The sequence below is a fragment of the Natator depressus genome, chromosome 8 (genome assembly GCF_965152275.1).
Source record: "Natator depressus isolate rNatDep1 chromosome 8, rNatDep2.hap1, whole genome shotgun sequence".
NCBI lineage: Eukaryota > Metazoa > Chordata > Testudines > Cheloniidae > Natator > Natator depressus.
The window spans coordinates 89,894,547-89,915,884 of record NC_134241.1 but is presented as its reverse complement, the minus strand read 5'-3'; the positions used below and the strand labels follow the sequence as shown (position 1 = coordinate 89,915,884).

At 44.6% G+C, this 21,338-nt stretch overlaps 1 protein-coding gene across 5 annotated transcripts in view; it reads right to left on the bottom strand.

Annotated features, from left to right (window-relative positions):
- Nucleotides 1-21,338, bottom strand: part of DOCK7 (dedicator of cytokinesis 7) — a 142,458-nt gene that overhangs the window by 7,623 nt on the left and 113,497 nt on the right. For 3 of the 5 annotated variants that reach the window (XM_074961615.1, XM_074961617.1, XM_074961619.1), the window contains 11 exons: nt 20,945-21,079; nt 19,811-19,963; nt 18,039-18,197; nt 17,624-17,724; nt 15,846-16,038; nt 15,210-15,353; nt 13,849-13,980; nt 12,190-12,204; nt 2,688-2,813; nt 1,114-1,203; nt 112-348 (listed from right to left, as the gene is read on the bottom strand). In XM_074961615.1, coding sequence (XP_074817716.1) covers nt 112-348; nt 1,114-1,203; nt 2,688-2,813; nt 12,190-12,204; nt 13,849-13,980; nt 15,210-15,353; nt 15,846-16,038; nt 17,624-17,724; nt 18,039-18,197; nt 19,811-19,963; nt 20,945-21,079 — 1,485 coding nt within the window. Of the gene's footprint in view, nt 1-111; nt 349-1,113; nt 1,204-2,687; nt 2,823-12,189; nt 12,205-13,848; nt 13,981-15,209; nt 15,354-15,845; nt 16,039-17,623; nt 17,725-18,038; nt 18,198-19,810; nt 19,964-20,944; nt 21,080-21,338 lie in introns of all 5 variants that reach the window. The other 2 variants (XM_074961616.1, XM_074961618.1) reach the window with 1 other exon arrangement.

The window sequence follows — 21,338 nt, the reverse complement described above, 5'->3', positions numbered from 1 at the left end:
TGTATTAGACTTTTTGTTGTGGCAGTACAATGTACCACTGCCCCCCCCCCCCCCAGCCCCGCCACTTGACACTGTTCGGGATTCACAATATACCCAATACACAGGTCTCACCTCTTCTTTGTGACTAACATTTATTCTAGTTTTAATGTAAGGGAAAGCATGGGAGGTCGTCAAGATTGTCTTCCGCTTGAACTGTTCATGCAGCTCCCCGTGAGCACGTCCGTCCAGGGTGAAGGGCGTGCAGTACATGAAACGCCGCAGGTTGTAGTTTTTGTCAAAATAAGTTATCCTATCCTTCATCTCGTATGTGTCAAAGTAGGGCTCCACATAGGTTATTTGAATGTAGGCCTGGAATAGGGAAAACAAGTTTTCAGATAACAAAACACAATGCAGAGGGAAGCAAGGAGATAAATTCTGCTTCCCTCCATTTAGCTGCACAATAACCAGCCTCACCTTTAAGAAACAGGATTATTTTTTACTCTCTACTTTTTGGGGTACCTCCTGTAGACCTAACTCACTTTTTACTCTGTCCTTACTCAAACAAAGCTCCCATTGGCTTCTGTGAGAACTGGGCATGCTCAGTAGCTTGTGGGGAGGGGGAAATGCAGCCCCCCTCCACCCCATGTGTTGGTCTCCTTATCTGTGCTCATCTGCAACACTATTCCCGACTTCCCTATGGCATCCCTCTGCTGGTCCAGGGCCCTGGAGGAAGGAATGGGCAAGCCAGGTGCTCGAAGATGTGGGCAATGAATATTGCACCACCCCTTGTACACAGCAGAGATGATGAAGAACAGACAATGCAGCATGAAGCTGCATTATCTTTTTCACTGAGCTCTCTCTGCAGTGGGGATTTCAGAAGGCCCTGACTTCCCACTGATCGCCCCAGAATCCACAGGGCCATGGCACATGTCCTGCAGCCTATTCTGCATTCTTCTGCAGGAACAGTGGTGTGGGTGGAATCTCCACATGGGGATCCTCACGGGCTTGCCATCTGTCAGCCCTCTCCAAGGAATTTCATTGCAGAAGAGGCTGTATCCAGCCCAGGATTTTGCCCTTTGTGTTTTAAGTACTTAGAAATGGCTTAAACTTGACAGCTGTGCTTTGCATTCTTACCTTGTTAGGATCTAGTTTGCATTTGTCTACAGGGTTAGAGTCCTTAATCACTTCAACCACGTCTTCACCAAATCGCTCGCCGTAAAATCCCTGAAATGGAGAACACTGCGTTGAAAAACAAACACCTATCTCTGTAATCACAGCCAGAGGATTGGAGCGATCAGGCCAAATTCAGCACAGGTGCAACTCCAACTGCCTTCAGTGCAAGCTGGGCCTGGGCTGAATTTGATCTGCTGAACTGGGAGAATTAATCAGTTCAGTTCTAGAGGTTACAGCACAAAACCTGGAAGCCAGGATGGCGCTGCATCCTTCCAATCTCAGATACAGACAAATCATCTGGACTCCTTGTGAGTCTGTCACAGGCTGAACAGTGGGCACAACACAGGATCTTTTTGAAAAGCAGATGGAGCAACAGGACTGGGATTTGCTGGTTTGAATAAATTACACGTGGGGTGGGGGAATCTGAATACCCAGATTCTAACCTCAGTTACACAATTTTAAATTTGGAGCAGCTCCATTAATTTCAATTGAGTGATATCATCAGGGTAACTGAGATAAGAATCTGGCCCTATACTTGCCTCCATTTGATCAGGAAAGGTACGTCGATAAGTGAAACAAACTTTATAGGCTACAATTTCCCATGATTTTAGGTGCCTCATTTTTTTGGGCACCGAACCTGAAACACCAAAAAGGGGCCTGATTTTATTTGGGGAGGGGCAGACGTAGTGAAGGGAGGCTCATCTCTTCCTGAAAACCCGTTTACATTTGTCCATAGGGTTATATGTTGTCTCAAGTTTTTCCAGAGCGAAGATTACCACCTTTATGCAAACTGCTCTGATTCAATCTCCAAAAGCATTTCTTGAGGACATGGAAGAAATCCTAACAAGCCAAACTAATATCTCCTTTATGCAGTCTCACTAAGGGGAAAAAGATAAACACCACCTGGTTTTGGTGGAGCAACGAAACAGAAGGGCTGCGTGGGGCAGTCAGCTGAGATCCCGGAATGAAATATTAAGAGAAAGGGGGAAATGTTAATGCAGAAAGAAAAAATTTGAGAAGGATCGAGAGGAATGACTGCAATAACCATATTAGTGAAGGTCAGCTGCACTGACAAAGATTAATACACAGTACAATACACCAAGAACATGGAAGTGATGTAGCAAGTCTTGGCCTCTAGCTACAGTAAGTCAAATTATTTATTCTTTCTGAGGGGAAACGCAGGGAGGCCATGCGGGCCCCTCTCAGCACAGAGTGGGGTCACTGGTTGGAGGGAGATGTGATGGGGGCGTTGCATGCTAGGACCATTCTTAGCAGCTGAGTCACTGAGCAGGGCTCAGGGAGGGCTGGGGTAACTTAGAGCAGCTTACGTTATGCAGGAGGCTGTTTTGGTCCCTGGAGCAGCCCAGAATCAGGCTCCAAGAGGCACAATACAAAATCTCACCCACTGCCTTTGCCTAGTGATTGTTGTTTCAGCCACTACCTAAGTTTTATGATAACAATCCAGCTTTCAAGGCTTGAGCAGCTCAACTGCAATTTACAGAGGGAATTTACAGAGGTCTGCACAACAATCTCACCTCTAGTCTATGGGAAATTTCGGCTAGCTTTGTTATTGCAGGCTCCTTGTACACAAATTCTTGTTCATCCAAGTCTCCAAATTTAGTCCCGTAAAAACCAACCCGGAAGTATGTACCAAACATCCGCTTTCCATCCTACGTTTGGAGAGACAAAAGGCACTTCAGTATAAAGACTCATTCACATATGTTGTAAACTTGAGTGTTTGTAAATTTGCTCCTGACTTTGAACTGCCATTTGCTATGGGGGGTGGGGGAGGGGATAGAAGTACCTGGGCTAATCAACAAACACCACACTGAAGGTAAACTCAAAACTAATATGAAATCGACATTATTGGAGATAATTAATAGCCTGATCCTGCAATGAGTTCCCTCCCGGGGGGACCCCTATTGATTCAGGAGCACAGCCATCCCTCAGGCAGAACTCACTGCAAGATCCTGACCCCCCCTGAACTCAGGGAAGCTGTGCAGATGTACATCAGCTGATTAGCTGGCCCTAGGTTTCAGGCTAGGCCAAATCAAGCTACGGTCCTTATCCTGCAATTTGTAGTGAACAAGCAAGCGGACTGCTGCATGTCTACACAGCCCCATTAAAGTCTGAGCGGCTCCATGTCAGAGCCATCTGTTCACGCACAACTAACTGCAGGATCAGGGCCTAAGTCAAGATCCACTCATTCTGTGATTTAAAAATAATCCAAAATTTAAAAGGTGTTTTATTTATTTTTTAAACATTGCACTTTCATTCTCCTAGGGTAAACTATAGGGCCAAAGTCACTCTGAGTGGAAGCCGTTGCAATTCCATTGGATTCCAGGCACTTGATCCCATTTAAGCCAGTGGTGAATCTGGCCCACAGAATGTAACAGCCATGACAGTTAAACTGAAACACACAGGGTTTTTGTCGAAAAAGTCACACTTTAAAAAAGCGAGATTGAAAGATCGGAAGAAACATATTTAAAAAAAATAAATCACACCTCTGATTTTGTTAAGGATCAAAACAACTCATCACGCTGCATGCAGAAACTAGACATGCTTTTTAGAACATGTTCACCTTTACTCTCATGGGGAAGTGTGAGGCAGAACAGAACGCATTCTCTCTCTCAGTCTTAGTGTTTGGGTGTCAAATGGCACCTCTACAAGTCCAGCCCAGAGGGTGGGATTTGTATTCACTATTTTGCGGTGGGGCAATGCCGCAAGGCATTTTTGGCGACATTTGACTACTTTTTGAGTTAGGTGCAGAACAATTTCTGCTGTAAGTTGATCTTTTGTGGTAGTGGTGAAAACAGTCTGGATGGCAGGAAGGATACAAAACTGATAAGATAAAAATAATCTGATTCATGAAAAGTGAGCAGTCAGAGGAAAGCATTCAGATATCTGATGGGAGTTCTCCTTACTGCTTTTAAATAATAAAATTGTAGTTTAGGTACATTTCCCTCATTTCAATGACTGTATTTCTTTGTAATGAAAACACATAATTGCTCAAGAGCCACATGGTCCCTTCGGCCTTGGTGGTGGAGAGAACAAAAAGCAGGCAAACTAGGAGGGGTGGAAATGCCATTCGCACGGCATCACCTCCCCCAGCCCAACTGAACGCAACTGGGAGTTGTGGCTGCTGAGCCCTTCAGTGCAGGGAGCTGCAGCACGTGGAACGCTCAGGTCCCTATGCTCATCGCAGGAAGTGGTCTTACTGGTTCCTTGTTCAGCAGAGGTGCCTCTTCCCTGGACAGGGCAGCCAGCTGGGCTGCCTGCATCCCTAGCTCCCTGCGTCTGGTGTGCCCACAAGGCCGTGTACAGCAGAGAGCCCCCAGACAGCAGGAGCTTTGTCTATTTCCATGTTCCCCTAGGCCACAAGATCAGGAGTTTTCCATACTCCCCTAGATTACCAGAACAGAGTAGAAAGGAAGAGCTGGAAGATGCTGGAGGTGCCCATGGCTGGGGAAAAAAAAAAGTCTCTGATTTGTTTTTGATGGGTCACATGCTGGCCTTGTTACAGGGAAGTGAAAAGAGAAAAACATTCAGGTCCCACTTCAGCAAAGGACAGGGTGTAACTTTAAGCCATTGAGGAATCACGCTGGGCCCGGCTTCACACATGTGTTCAATGCTCTGCTGGATCAGTGCCCTAATGGATTACGGTATTTTAATCAAAGTATTGGATGCTACATTTGGGGACTATCAATCATGACTACATCCACATCTCTCAGCTACCCCTTATTTCAGCCCCATACCTCCTCCCATCCCACTCAGCCTTGGTGTCCCTTACTCTAACTTTTCAGACGGACACATGAAACCCAGACAATGGACAATGTTAGCTATGCTTAAGAAAACGCCTCATCATTTCCAGCTCACTGTGCTATTTGTTTTCTTCCTTCCATCATCTGAATAGCAATGCTTGCATGTACATGGCACCTTTCACCAGAGGATCTCAAAGCACTTTACAAAGAATTATTATTTCCATTATGCAGATGGGGAACTGAAACACAGAGCTATTCAGTATCTCCCTCAATGTTACGCGGAGCCTGACCCTGTACTACCTACATGTCAATGGGAATTTTGCCATTGGCTGATGAGCACAGGATCAGGCCCACAGCGAGTAAGGAACACACTTCAGGTCTCTTAATTCCTGTTCACTAGACCATTCTGCCTTCCTTTTTGGGTCTTTGTCCCATGCTACAGGCCTGATCCTGTTCTCATGGAAATAAGTGGGATTCTTGCTATGGATTTGCACTGGTAGGATTGGGTCACGTGTCTCTTCTATCTGGGCCTAGTCAAGTTGAGAGGAAAGCCCTGCATCCTTTAGCCTTAATGGTACAAAGCAATATTCCAAATAAGTTTTTAAAAGTTACAACTAGTCTCCACCGATGGCAATTCCAACGAGCACCTCCTGAAAGGCACTGGGCACCCATGGTAACAACTGAGCTCAGTGGGAGTGGAGGGCGCTTCCCACTTTCCAAGAAGTGCTCAGTATCACTACTGTGCAGGATTGGTCGCTGTGTTTCTGATCGTCTAAAATGCTGAGCACCGCCGATGAGGTGCACAGTGCCCTTAGCTTCAACTGCACTCAGTTCCCCACAAATTCATCTCTAAAACTAGCTGAATTCAGTCAGCACGAAGGGATTTGGGCCTGATACAAAGGGATATTGGCTTCATCAGTGCAATATATTATTTTAAAAAAAATATAAAACTACCAAAGCAATGGTTGCTTAAAATAAAATGTGAAAGTCCTTTCAGGATGCATGTCTATGCACCCACCTCGCAACAGGAAAAAATCAAAACATACGGATTTTTCAAAATCCAGGGCTCAACCACCTGCATGCTACTCCCTCTGAGAGGCTGTCCCAGCAGGAAAGGAGACAAAAATGGCTTTCAGCCACCTCTGTGATCTCCTGATCTTGGGGCTGGTCCCTGGCACAAGTTGGAGCAGCATTCAGGCTGCTCTATTGCGTGTAAGTTCCCAACAACCTCCTGGGTCACAGCAAGGGATCAGAGGGATCTAGGGGTATCCTGGCCATACCCTTATTCCCCAAACCATGCCGCTTCCCTACACCAGCCAAGGATTCCCCTAAGATAGAAGCAATTCTCACATGGCCAGCTTTTCCTGTTTTAGGACTGCTTTGGGTTGTTGGAGTGGAGCCAATAAGCCTTAATCTCGGGGGAAATGGTGGCTAATGATTTCAGTGGCATGATGCACTAAGCCAAGTAATAAGTGCTCGCAGGATCGGGCCCTTAGATTGTAAAGTCTGGGGGCATGGACATTGTCATAGATACTTTGTTAAGCACTAGGCACATTTATGTTGCTATGCAAATATCCAGCAGTAGGACAAGAAAATGTTGGCTGTTCATCATTGCAAAATACTGAGGCTTTATTGGGGAAATTTACTGAACCCGCACAAACCCAGCGTGATCAGGTTGTGTGTGTGCACATGTACAGGTACATACATATGGACAGGGCAGGGACGGCAAAGGCAAAATCCATCTCCCCAATCTGGAGCCAGGGTGGGGGCTTAGTACAGCCTCGCAACACATGCCAACATCCTTCACCATCAGAAAGTCCATTTACAGCGGCTTTTTGTGACAACGAACAGTGTTTTAAGCCAGAAACCAAATCACTTAAGATGAATCTCTGACTCTTGAAAATGATCCAAGCGAGACAATATGAACAGCAGGTGTGATCCCTGCCGCGTGGCTATGGCTGGCAGCGTTGGTTAGCACATTAGCCTTTCACCTCTGGAGTCCTGGATTGCAGCTCCCTCTTAGTCCAAATCAAAAACCTGCCCTGCGACGTGACATCTGTGTTTAAGACTCAGGACCTGAACAGCAGGGATGTTACAGGTCAGAACTGAGGAGCGTGGGTGGAGCTTTCATGGCGCCTTGCTGCAGGATGTGAGAGCTTCACTCCTGGGCTCCATGGGCTTTGGTTTACACAAGCCACTCTGCTGCACTGGGGTTTCAATAAAGACAGTCACACAGTTCAGTAATGTGCTTCCAAACGGAGCGAGCCAGTGTCAGTGCCAGCCCATGGTGGGCCCTAAGGAGGAATATCCCCCCTCCTCACAACACATACTAGTAATTAAGAGCGGGGGCTCTTGAGCTGCTCGGGGACCTAAGCAATTGCTTTGTCTGCTTATGCCTAGCGCCGACTCTGGATTGAGCCCATCTACATAAGCAAAACAATCATTTTCAGACACTATTTTGTGCTAAAAAGATCCTCTGGTGGGGGTGGTTTGCCTATGTGGACATATTGTTATTCTCCCTTCCATAAGCGCCCACTTCAGGCACAAGCTACATCATTAAAATGTCTTAAATGAGTGAGCGTTTCAGTAACATTTAGCCTCTGGGCAGCAGGGGCAGGATTTCTTTGAGGGTTAAATAACACGGTAGGAGTGCTAATGGCACAAGCTCTGGATCCATGTACGTGAACCCTGTAGCCGAGCTGCCCAACATGCTAAAGCACCAACTTCATCCTCCTTTAGCACCATAAAAAAGCAGGTTTCCCTGATAAAAAAAACAATGAAACATCTCCTGAAAGCCTCCTTTCGTCTGCTGTTCCCTCAGCTTTAACCACTGGTGATCTCCAATGTGCTGCCAAGTATGTCGCTTTCACTTTAAAGCCATTTTTAGCGTTGGGAGGTCAACCTTGCTAAGTGGGCACAAGATCACTGACAAACAAAGGAAACAGAGCAAAGGAGAAGGAAACACTTTAACGTTTATTTGAATTTTCAAAGGAGCATAGGGGAGTTAGGTGCCCAAATCCCACTGAATTTCAGCCTTAATGTCTATGTCCCTGTTCTCAACAATGAAATGCACAGCTGCCAGGCTTTGTGCAGTTCTGTGTATGACATGACATGCAAATTATTTGCAAATATGCAGATAAGCTCATTAAATGTGCATATTTGCAACTACCTTGTATATGATTATAAAACTTTGGTTTAAAGTCAATATACCTCTACCCCAAGCACTGTTGGGGTGCTGACAGGTGTCTGGGGAATAGGTGGGTGATATCTAGGTGGAGGTGGCTGGGAGAAGCTTCGGGGTAGTTAAGGGAGGCTGGGTTTGGTGGGAAGGCCAGTGGGGGGAGGAGGGGGGAGGGGAGAAGGGTAGCTGAAAAGCTTGAGGTAGAAGCTGGGGGCAGCTATGTCTGTGGGGTGCCTTTTGAGGGAGGGACGTTGTGGAAATATGAGGGCAGCTGGCTGGGGTAGAAGTTAGAATCTGCCAGAGGTGGGCTGGTTGGTTACCAGGTTTGGGGGAGATCTGGGACCAGTACTGAGTCCCCTTTCCCTCAGTGCCACTTGCTACTTCCTACCACCACCACCGCTGCCTCCTGAATGCTCTTTCCCTGCTGAGATCCAGCAGGGGGTACAGCAACCGGGAGCCAGCTTAGCTGCCAGCTGACTATGAACACTCATGCACAACTAATTACCCCTGGTGCAGCCACAAATGAGTATCTGCATGTGCGAACAAGACAGCTGGGTGCACACCAGCCCCATCACTATGGGCAAATGTTTAGGTGCTATTTTTATCCTTCACATATTTTAAGTAACATTGAGCCTCCTGGAATTGGGAAAAGCCCAGTTTCCAGCCTGGCTGGGAAATACCTAAGGGCTTTTGCTTGTGTTAAGCCGGTGTTTGCTTGAGTTACTATAACTAGGAGCCAAGTGAGCCAGTCAGGCAAGTGTTGATTGCTGAGTCAGAGGCAGTTACATGCAAATTTGGGATTAATCAATTCAAATCATTCAAGCCTTTGCCTAATGGCGTTAAAAAAACCAAGTCAGCCACCTAGGACAAAGTAGGAAACTGGACGCAATGGGAAGGTAGTTGTTCTTTGAATTCCACTGTCGGGTGCAAGAAAGATGACTCTCCAAAGGTGTTTGTTGACTGGGCAAGACTGAAGGACAACGTCAGTCTAGGGCATACTCAAATGTACCTCAGTAGCACCAGAAGTGAAACAAAGAATTGAATTCCATGGCTAGTCTGCTGGCAATGGGCTAGATCAGCATTTCTCAAACTGGGGTCTGCGGACTCCCTACTCCAGGGGGTCCATGGGCCCCGCTGATCAACGCCTCCCCCTTCCTCCCTCAGCTCCTCCCCTTCTCTCTCAGCGCCTCCCGCATGCTGGGGAACAGCTGTTCAGCGGTGTGCAGGAGGCGCTGGGAGGGAGGGGGAGGAGTGGGGACCGGGCATGCAAGTGTGAAGGGGCAGAATCATGTCCAGAGACGCTGGCCCCACTGATCAACTCCTCCCCCTCCCTCCCAGTGCCTCCTGCACGCTGGGGAACAGCTGTTCAGTGGCTTGCAGGAGGCGCTGGGAAGGAGCGGGGACGTACTCGGGGGAGGGGGTGGAAAGAAGCGCGCAAGAGGAGGGGGCAGGAAGAGGTGGGGCGGGGTGGGGTCTGGGGCTGAGTGGGGTACTAGGAGGTCCGTGAAAATTTTTAAATCAAAATGGGGGTCCTCGGGTTGCTAAAGTTTGAGAACCACTGGGCTAAATAACATAACCTAATCTAAAGGGTCTTGTGTTATGAGCATGTGTTGACTCTAAATTTGCCAGGATTTTCCCATAGAAATTAAATCAATTCCAAAGGCCCTGTAAACATAGTACTGAAAACAAAACAAGCAATTTTAAAATACTACATTGTTTCTGAAGAGAGCTAAAAATGCAGGTATGAGGAAGAAATTATTAACAAAGCATTTTCTCGCCTATTATTTCAAGAAAAGTAATAGGTCTTTGGTAGGAGACGAGAATGAAGGTGAACACTGAGTAGCCATTTCAGAACTGGCAGAGCAGATAACAGCCACCATGATTTATGAAGGGTTCATGATTGTTATTATGCATGGTAAACAGCTTCCAAAATCGCTGGGAATAAAGGTTTAAAGTTATCTCTTGCACACACACCAAAAGCTTTGCCAACTAGATTTAACTTATCAAAGGGCTGAGAAATTAGACACAGCAGGGGGCCATCTATTGACAACAGCGTAGTCTGGGTATAAACGCAGGCAGAACTGGCCCAAAATAGGTATGAGCAAAAATAACTCCTTCATACATGTTAGAGAGGGGAGTTCTTAACCCCAAATCTCTCTGTTATGGTGTTTGACATTTTCTTGCTGATTTTAATCCAATGTACAAAGTCTTTAGACAGTCTTGCCAACTCTTGGAGTCTTGTGATTTCAATAAGAATCTCCACTGGCTTTGTTTTTAAACCCTCACGGTTGCAGTGAAAAGCATGAAAAGGTGAATCCTAACAGCTCAAAAACCAGAAGGTAACTAAAAATATTAAAAACTCATGATTTTTAAGCAACATCTCATGAACGTATTGAGACCTGACTCCAGAACACTTGAGTTGGCAATACTGCTTTCCCTGGATCTGTTAGTTGGCATTGCTCTTTGGTAAAATGAAATTATTGAGGTCTCCACAGAGTAAAAAAAAAAAAAAAGAAAAAATCCACAAAGTAGGAACTTACCACAACAGACAATAGTAAAAGTGGGGAGTAGGGTCAGCAACCAGGGCGATAGAGGAGAAAACAGAAAGTATTTTAATTAGGGAAATTCCAAAAAACAAATAAGCAGCAACTGGCAGCAAATAAATAAATTAAAAAAAAAAAAAAAAGAGTTGCGCATCAATTAAAATATTTTAAAAAATAAGGAAAAAGAAAAACATGCAACAAACGTGAAGGCTACGAAGAAAAAGCTCAGCAAAAGGTGGCAACGAAAGTGCACAACAGTAGACAAGAACATAAACCATGGGTGTGTTTTACCATGCAATAAAACAAGACTGAATGATGTTAAAATCATAACCAATGACAAGGGGATACTTCAGGGGTCGATTTAGCATCATGAAGATTGATCAAAATAGTGCTCACAGGCTTCCATTACTTATTGGATACTGAGCACACATAACTTACATTCTACGATACAAACATTGGATTGTTGGGTCACAGTAAAAAGCAAGCAATTTACAAGGCAAGTTCTTTTACATCAGAAATTACAAGTAAACTATTGAACTTTAATTCTTGACAAGCCAGAATTAGACATGAAGTTTATACATCTCTGGCCAAAACTCTAGGTGTAATAGAAAATATGTAGGACCTCTTATATAGGCTCCAACTCAGGACCGCGTGGGCTTACGTGCTTTCCTGAATTGGGGTCTTAAAGTACTGAACAATCTCGATAGTAAGAGTGGACCAGATTGAGTTGCTTGATTCAAAGTAAAGCAGAAGCAGATATCAGTGCTTGAAAAGCTCTTTTGGGAACTGAGGAAAATAATCTAGGAGTATATTTACAAAAAGTTAAAAAAATTAAAGTTGACGCATAAGAGCAAAAATGCAAACACAAGCAACTGACCTATTAACTGATTCATCAAAATCACAGTGAACTGGTTTGTGTGAGAGATCTAGTGGACACCGTTTATTTTTAATCCAAACGAGTGTCTGTCGTGATGGATATTGTAGACATGCAAGCAGAGGGCCTCTGCTAAAACTAAAGCAGCAGAACAAAATCTCTGGCGTTAAAAGAATTGAGCTATTTTTATCCCCACCCAAAAATCTGCATTCGAAAAACGGTATTCAGCATTTGTTAATTACCAAGATGAAGTGACTCTAGTATGCGCTAATGTCTGCTTAACCATTACAGGTTTCGCTTTCGACACCTCTGAGCATAAGCACTTAAATCGACCCCTGTGGGTGGGGTGAAAATATGGTATGAAGAGATGATATTCTGTGTCAATGCTGATGAGAAGAATTATAAACAAAATATAAAAACAAACTAGTGATGATACAGTGGCTCATTCACCAAAGAACCTCATTAGTGGAACACATTGGCATCCATGCACTACCTACAGCTTCTTAGAAAGAGTTTCCTACAACTACAACAATCATTTTATTGATATTTCTTTGGTTAATGAATTCAGTTTAAACAGCAGACAGCAACAGAAATACCCACAACTAGCACATGTGGGCAAAGCATTGGCATGAGTCATCTGATCAATTAGTGTTCTTTACTAACTAAAATATTACCTACCTCCCAGCCAGTACTCTGTATAACAAAAAGTAAAAAGGGCATGTCACAGAAACAAAAAAAAATGTTTCAAAGGCCAAAAACATGACCACTAATGTAAGGTATTATTAATCTGAAATGGTCTCAATGATTATAAGTTACCAGGCATCTGCTGTGGCCTATTGTTCCCTTTGGCTGAGAAGGACATTACATGACTGATTAGAGAGAGATCAACCACACTTTTGTCCTTTATTATTCTTTTTAACACGTCTGGTCAATATCTGGAATTCTGGCACAGCCATGCCACAAATTATAATCTGGAGAGGTCAGGGCCAGATCCTCGGCTGGTGTAAATCAGGACAGTCAGTGGAGCTATGCAGATATCCATCCACTGAAGAACTAGCCCAGCTTATACCTTTATAGAAGTGTAATTAAACCAGCTGTCACACAACATACCCAGTCCATGTGAGGGCCACTGTATTGGTATTTGTTTTAGAATTGGCTGCTGAGTTCTGATGCTCCCTCACAGGAAAGGACAAGTGCTGTGGGCCAATTCTGTAAGGTAACAAGCACCTCCATCTCCCACTGAGCTGAGGTCCACTGAGCTCAGTGGGAGTTGATGCCTTTCAGCATCTTCCAAGAAGTGCTCAGCACTTCACAGGATGGGTCCCGCATGGCTGCTCTGACCCTGCAAGATGCTGAGTGTCTCCTATGTGGTGCCTTCAAATCCCACTGAGCATAGGCCTCAGTTCAGGAAATCTTCCCAATTCAGGACAACTTTTAAGCACGTGATTAACCTTTAGCCTAAAGTTAAGCATGTGTTTACATGCTTTCCTGAATTGGGGCCACAGTTTTTACAATGAGCCTAGTCAGAAGTGAGCTCAGTGATTAGCAACCTATGGCCTGATCTTACATCATTGCCTACAGTCGGAGCAGGATCGGCTATGAGGTAGCTAATGTTGCACGGAAAAGAGCAGGAGAATACAGAGAGGAGATTGCACAATGTATTTAGCTGAGGCTGCTTTCCTAATAACACAGCCCAGCTACCTCCGTCCTAAGTGTTTGCTTTTTCAAGAACATGGATAATGTTGTCTGACTTTTAGTTATACCGGTGGATACAATATTAAGGATTTTTTTTAAAATAATAGGTGTGTTCAGAATGAAATCTAATTTCAGAGGCAGGAAAACAAGGATATTTTGATTTTCTTTTGTATTTTTGTTTAACAAGAAAAAAAGATTTTGGTGAAGTTCAAAATAGCCCATGCAGCCTACAAAGAGCTAAATAAAACCCAAACATTTCTTAATGTTATTTAGTAAGCTAAATGTAACAAACCTTTTTTACCAGCATGCAAACATATTTTAAAGTCACACCTGAAATTATACATCTATAATTAGTATGCACAATGCAACTGACAGATTTCTTAATAACTCCTCCTCATTTTTGTAATTTACATGAAAAGTTTGTATGTGCAGACTTGACATCCTTGTATGATTATAAAGGTCCCTAGAGTCAATACTCATCAGCGATCCTTGCATTTACTGTGGACCATCATTTTGATGTTATTCATATAATCTGATTGAAATGGCTGTCTCCTTGATAGTTAGCTTTTGGTGGAAAACAATACTAAAACATTTCAAATATCTTCTCAGTTCATACTGCAGCTGGAAGATTAAAATCGTTACCTGATGAACAATTTTGCTGAATGCTTCTTGGAGTTTACCATGAATTGTGGACAGTTTCTTGGCATCTCTGTTAGCTTCGTGAATAGGAATAAGGACTTTGTAAACCTCGTTAACCGCTTCATACATGCCAGCCTACAAAAATAATATGTATCAGATGGATCCTTTTATCAATTCAACAGGAAAAGAAAAGAAATACACCTGGTATACAATACATGCTCACAGTATTTCAGTAACTAAGATTACAAAATTGAAGTGGTCGCTTATATGCTTACATTTATTGTAATTTAATCAGGAATCTTTTGTAGAAGAGGTATCAAATCCTCAGTAATTCATAGAACCAAAAGCATGTATAGTAACACATTTCTATTTATTTTTAAAAAACTTATTTATTACTGAAGTTGGGATGTTCTCTTAATTTAAAATACACGCACAAGAGGGGAGAGGCTGAACCAAACATTAAACAAGTCAATGGGAACAGTATCTACGTCTGAGTGCACAGTATAGCCCATTAGGTTTAGTGCGACTTGGGTCTGTGTAACTTGTATATTGCATTCTCAAACTGCATGAGATGGGACTTGTGAAGTGTCTCCCTGAAGCCTGCCAGGTGTCTGTCAAATAGCACCATTTGCCCTCTCACCCATGGTGATCTGACTAAGGTTCCACCTGTCACAGACAGATTTAGAAGGATCTGCAGAAGCACTATGCCTCCCTACTCCCTCATGGCTTTGCCAGTCCATTGAGGAAATGTGCTGCCAGGCTCTGTTGTCTGTTGCCACAGGGAATTCCAAATCACGTTGTTGTAAATAATTACCTTGTTCTTGAAAGCCTGTCTCTGATGGGTACACTGCTACCATTCCATTACCATCCCAACCTCTGCCCACTTCTAGCACCAGCCTGCGCTCTCCCTAATCATTGACCCTGCCTAGCAATCCGTGGAGGGACATCTGCAGTATGAGGACAGGGAGGCCACAAAGACATCACTCACCAGCTGTGTGTGTGCCAGTCCCCTCTACTCAAAGGGGTGGAAGGAACTACATGGTCTTTAACTAATAATGTAGAGATAATATTTGTCTTTCACTAATGGTGAATTAGAACTAGAATTAGACCTTCCCAACTAACTAAAACTCAATTACCTTAAATGATGAACTGAAAAAACCCACAAAACCCACTCAGTGATAGGCTGTGGTTGATTACAGGGGCTAACTGAGCTGCCCAGGAGAAACATTGCTACCAACACCATCAAAATAAACGAATTGATACGGCAGAATTATACAGTCTCATTTACAAAACTTTTTCCTGAATACTGCCCAGCACTATGAGTGTTGCTGAAATAGATACAGAGAGAGATTAAAATCTTCTACCATGGAGAAAGATGCTGCAGCCTGTTCCAGCAATCCCACCAGACCTGCTTCTGTAAAATACTTCCCAGAACAGATACCTTCTTCGTCTGGTGAGACAACATCATCAGAAACTGCGGATTCTTCCAAAACATTAGAAGATATGTTCTAAGGAGACACAGTTTAGATAGAGTTGAAAAGTTTTATTTAAGCAACTACATTTAATACTCCAAAAGATACAGGTAATCTGATACTGGGCCAAAAAGCTTTACTCAGTTTTTACTTAGGCAACATCCTCTTTGAAAGAGGCAAATTTCAAGTATTTTTCATTTCTCCACAGGCCTTGATCCAGCACTTACGCATATGCTAAACTTTAAGCCAGTGGGACTACTCACATGCTCAAAACTAAGCATGACCTTACATGCTCTGCTGGATTGAAGCCTGATGCTCTTAGTCACAACCTAATCACAAGAACAGTTTTCAACAACTGTTTCAGAAAAGTTATACCCTGTCTGGAACAGCAAAATCGTATTAGATGAAGCTGTTTTCAGGACTGCTTTGATTTGTACTTAGGACTTTTATTATTGCTTTGTATCTCAGCATTAGGTGGTAGAAATGCAAAATGTACAATTGGGGGGGGGGGTGGAAGCACATTCCTACCTGAAACGTTACACACCCTACGGGAAGGTATTTTCGATCCTCAAGCATGCTTAAATATTCAGCCACAAGGGCTGCCGAGTGGACCAAACACTGGGCAGATTCGGCATGATTGCTCCTTTCAGAATGCTTTCCAGCCATGTTCTGTAACCAGGTTAGTCGCAGATCTGGGGAAGTCTGATAGCCCTTCGCAATTCTAGTTGAAAATAAATGTCTCGCAATTAGTGTTTATTTACTTTTATGTATATTTTACAAGTGCCTACCCATAGTTCTAGGCTTGATATAAACAGATATGAACTAGAATAAAATACAAAATAATTGCCTGGACTTCCAAGCTAAGAAACTCTTGTTGTTGTTATCATTTCACATTTATATTGCAGTAGCACCTAAAGGCTAACCAAGTGGGGGCCCCACTGTGCTCGGCGCTGCACAAACACTGGTGTAAACAAATGCTATAGCAGTAGCATAGGAAGAAACAGGGCGGTGTTCAAATAGAAGAACTCATTTTAAAAACACTTTGACAGTTACATTAATGTTCTTGGAACATAATAATAAAGGGCTTAATCCTGGGAGGTGCTGAGCCCTCTAGCTCTGATCCAGCGAAGGGCTTAAGTACGGAGTAGTCCCCCTGGCTTCAGGTTAACCATGAACTTATTTGCTTTGCTAGATCAAGGCCACAACACTCAGCTTCGTGCAGGATTAAGCTCTACTGGCTTTGGGCTGGACCGGGCATAGTGTGGGCAGACACTGTGTGAGCTTCCCCCCTCTTCTCTGCCAATGCACTTGGAGCACAACCTGAAATACCCAGACTGATTCAGTCTGGGGGCCCTCCTGAGCAGACACTGCCCACTGGGCTGAACAGTGCTAATTTCTGTGGTGGTCTGTGGGGTGGAAATTGGGATCAGACCCCCAAGTTCACCACTTGTCACCTGACCCTTATCCAGCTCTCTTAACAGCAAACACGCTCCCAAAATCTAAGACATTTGGACCATACCTCTATGGAAACACCACAAGCTGATCAGATTCGTTCACCAGACTCCAGCACCTGGCCTCATAGTTTCAAAACAGACTAACAGCAGCCATTTTAGCAGCCTCTTTCTGTCCTGCTGATCACTCCTTTCCCTTTGCCTACTGCTCGCTATGGGGCTGCGCCTGGTCCCTCTGAAAACACTAGTTGTCTTTTACTTCTGTGGAGCTAGACTGGGTCCTGTATCCCAGACACCTTGCACTAGTACACAGGTCAGAATCTGGAATGGAAAATGTTATCCGAGGTTTTCCCTTCCGGGACTGATCTCTCTCCCAGTCTGCCCCACCCATGAGATGTCCTTCAGGTATTGCACAGCCGAGGAAGGCTGCACTGCTAATAGCTTTTGATAAGAATTCAGTGTTTCAGTGCTATTTTGGAAGCACTAATCTTGAGCATGGGAGGAAGAGGTCTGGCGAAACTCTGAGGCCTGTGGGTGAGTCTCAATGGCCTCCTGTATTTGCAGGAAAGGTGGTGCCACCAAAATAGCTCAAACTGGAAGAGAGGTCAGCACAATTTGACCTCTGCATTTAGTGAGACTGGGATGCTCAGCACCATGGGGATCATGGTAACGCAAGGAAAGCAATTTTAAATGTAAAAAAGGCGATTGCTACTTTAAAAGAAAAATCACTATGACAGCGTGTTTCAAGTTCTAAAGATGGGAAATACAGCAAGAGCTGTGATAAATTCAAATACCGTAGCTGATTGTTCAGTGGCATCCACTGAACATCTTCTGCAATAGGCATATAAACTCTACCTGTACATCAAGTCTATCAGCATTTCTGGATCTTCCTGGTGTTCCTTCATTTTCACTGTATCAGAGAGGATCATATGGAGGTTGAACACAAGATCCTGGACCTGTAATACAGAAGCTGATGTAGTGAATTGCCATCAGGAACCTCACTATACACTAACACATTAGGGCATCTGCCTACTCTGAATCTGTGCATTTGCTCCTTGTTATCAGTGGGAGCTAATCAAGGGCTTGAGTTTTATAGAGCAGCTCATGGATCCCGCTCCAGGAAATGTATCCGACAGCCCTGCTATTCGTGGCTTAATCTAAAATCAGCCCGTTTTAAAAACCTAGAATGAGCCATGCCCGAAGGATTCATGAAAATCCAGCCACTCTTTCCAGCTAAATGTAACTCTTGGCCTGGTGGTATTTCTCTAACCTGATCGGGGAATGTTGTCTCCCGGAGTTCCAGATCTTCTTCAGCGTACGTCAAAATAGTCTTCAGAGAACGTCTCAAAAATTCCTCATTGAAATTCTGGGACGTTCCCACCAGGGACGAGAGGGACATGGTCACCTGCATTTTCACTCTGGCAAAGTTCTGCAACAGAAAAGTTACTACAATGAAATGACTCCATAAGAATCGTAACTGTTCATTGCAATGCCAGCACAGTGGCGTTTGCATCCTCCCACCAGCCATGGACGCAGGATAAAAACGAAACATTTAGTAACACCTTCTCTTTCTTAAGGGGGCTGGCCAGCTGAGCAGCTTAAGGGGGCTGGCCAGCTGGACAATCCACTTGTTTGGTGTCCCTGTCACTTTGTTTGTTGTGCGTCTTTGGCTGGCATATGGCAGGGGTACTTTGTTCCAGGCCAGTGTTCTCCAGAAAAGAGCTGTTAAATTTCCCTGCCTCTTCTTGCTCCCCTCTTGAGCATGATGTATGAAATGACCTGTTGGCCCCTGTGGGACCCAGTCCCTTTAGAGGAAAAGATTACCCCATGTGTGCATGACCTTCTATGTCAGGTACCCCATTCTGTGTTGTTTCAGACCACAGGCCAAATCCTCAGCAAGAGGGTACAGAGAGGCATTGTAATTTCAGTGGACAGAGCCCTGTGATAGAGACTAAGTGAGCTTCAGTTCCCTTCCCCTTTTTGCTCTCAAATTAAGAGCATCTGAGCCCAGAAGCCTGTGCATGCTTCAGTCTCTGCTGTTCATGAACAGCAAAGATTTTATCACAAGATGAAAGAAGATCTAATCTCAGCTACAGGAACTGTATAATGAAACACCAGGTGTTTGGGGTATCCTTTGTGAGATTACTGCAGTGGTGCTGTTAAAACATTTAATAGTAAAGTGAACACTGGGAGCTCTCTTTGTAATGTAAAGTGCATTTGGGGAGAATCAGGCTGAGATCCAATTAGATTCATACAGAAAACAAAACCAACAGCACCTAATTAGTCTAGATGCATGCAGACCTTTCACAGAGGACACACTTAAGCCTTGTGATGGGACAGCCGAGGGGGCAGGTTGTGGCGGTCTCTTACAGGGGTGTGCAAGGCGGGCAGAGGGTAGTTCCTGCAGTGGCCTTAGGGGTGCCCGCTGCCCCAGAAAAGGGTACAGAGGCATAAGGAGCAGGTAGGGCCACAGAGGAGAATGCCTGCTGCACTCCCCTAGGAGGTAGTGCAGTGGTGGCATTTCCCAGGAGTGTTGTGCGTCACTGTGCACTCCTGGCCTAATGTGGCCTCACATCATCTCCTGCCAGGGGCCTGCGCCTAAGAGCCTGACCTGGCCCTACAAAAACAGCGAGTAGTAAACAAGTCATTCGGCTTGAGAAAAATTCGACATTTCAGTGGAGGTCCCCGTCCGGCTTTTTTTAAATAAGTCCCTACAAAAGAGGCAGCCTGGTCTAGGGGACACGGCATCAAACTAGAACTCAGCAGGCTGGGGTTCTAATCTCTGCACTGCCACTGACCTGACGTGTGACACACCGCAACGTCACTTCACTGCCCCATGCCTCTGTTTCCCCCTCCTATTCTTTACATGTCTTGCCTATTTAGATTGTAAGTTCTTTGGGGCAGGGAATGTCTCTCACCAGATCCAGGTACAGCGCCCCACACAGTGGGTCCCTGATCGCCAATGGGGCTTCTAGGTACTACCGTAATCTAAGCAAACACCAAATGATGCTGATAGAATGATAGCAGCAGCCTTATACTTACATTTCCAATCTCAAAGTTCTGCCTCATAAGGAGGTAAAGAGAGGCACTCGCATGGGACCGTATGGTACTAATGCTGCTGCTGCAGTGTCGCAGAAGCCTCAGGCAGAGATCAGCGCACTGCTCGGTCTCCTCTTCGAACAGCAGCTCAGGGAACTGTAGCGACAGCACATGAGAAAAGTAATTCTGCTGAGGCTGCCAGCACCAACTAACGGACTGAATTCAGAGGTGAATCTAAGGGTTCAGCTATGCGGACAATTAAACCGTGGCAAGCTGGGCTGTGAATCCACCACGCACTAGTCTGCTGCGGTCTGTCTGCGTGCGTTAACAGTTCAATAGAGTGCTCTGAGCTAGTCCACTTACAAAGAGGACTAGATCAAAGCGCTCAAACGAACTGCTAACACGTGTCAATCGGATGCACATGGACAGATAGACCACAGCTGGCTAGTGGGGGGTTAGATTCACACCCCGACTTGCTGCGGTCTAATTGTTCACAGAGGCAAGCCCTAAGTAATATTACAAGGAGTTTATATCGGTTTAAATTACTTTTTCTTCCAGTTCCCTTGGTTTCTATGTTAAGCCAGCTTTGACTACTAGCCTTTCTTACTCAAACTTCGTTAGACTCATGGATCAAAATCCAAGGTCCGAGGGTCAAATTCTGTACTCCATTAAGATATTAACGTCTACATTACCCATGTCGAGAGGGCGAAAATTACATGACGAGGAGCTGGAAGGAGAAGAAAGGTGACGTTACATTAGGATAGAGGGTCCTTGGTGTGCATTACAGCAACATGGGCACCTTTGGCATTGGTAGGGTGGGGGTAAGTAGCTCTGAGTAGGTCTCAATGAGTAAGAGAGGCGCTAACTTGCCCATCAGCTCAGTGTGTGTAGAAAAGATGTGATATAATTTTAACAAGCAGCCCAGCAAAACAAAGTCATTTTGTCCACAGTAGTCAGACCTGAAGTGTATGACTGCAGGTAGCAAACATGAAGAATAAACAGCCTCCTTCCATTCATCAAACCCCACAGCGTAAACACTAACGTTAGGAAGTACAAAATAACAGCCTTGCAGTGACATGACCCAAATACTGAAGAGAAAACCCCACTACATGTGACAGCCCCCTGCAGGACACTCACCTTTGAAACCAAAGCTCTCTGTGTGGCGAAGCAGTGTTGCAGATAAAGTGCACTCTGATTACAAGCCATGCTGTGGAGAAGAACTTTCAGCACCCCACCGAGAATGCTCTCTTTGGATTCCGTCACAGACACAGTCTGTCGTCAAAATTAAATCAAACAGTCACATGAACAAAGTTAACCCTCTGGCCGATCAGGTGGTGCTACTGTCCCGAATAATCTGCCCTGACCTATTACAAATGTGTGAAACTCACAAGTTTCTGAGCCAAATCCTCAGTGGGTAGAAATCAGGTGTCCTACTGAAGCCGATTTACACCTTCTGAGGATCTGTCCCTTGAAGAATTATGTAGCTCTAAGCTCTATTACAAATACTATTTTCGAGACACTTTGGCTGGCT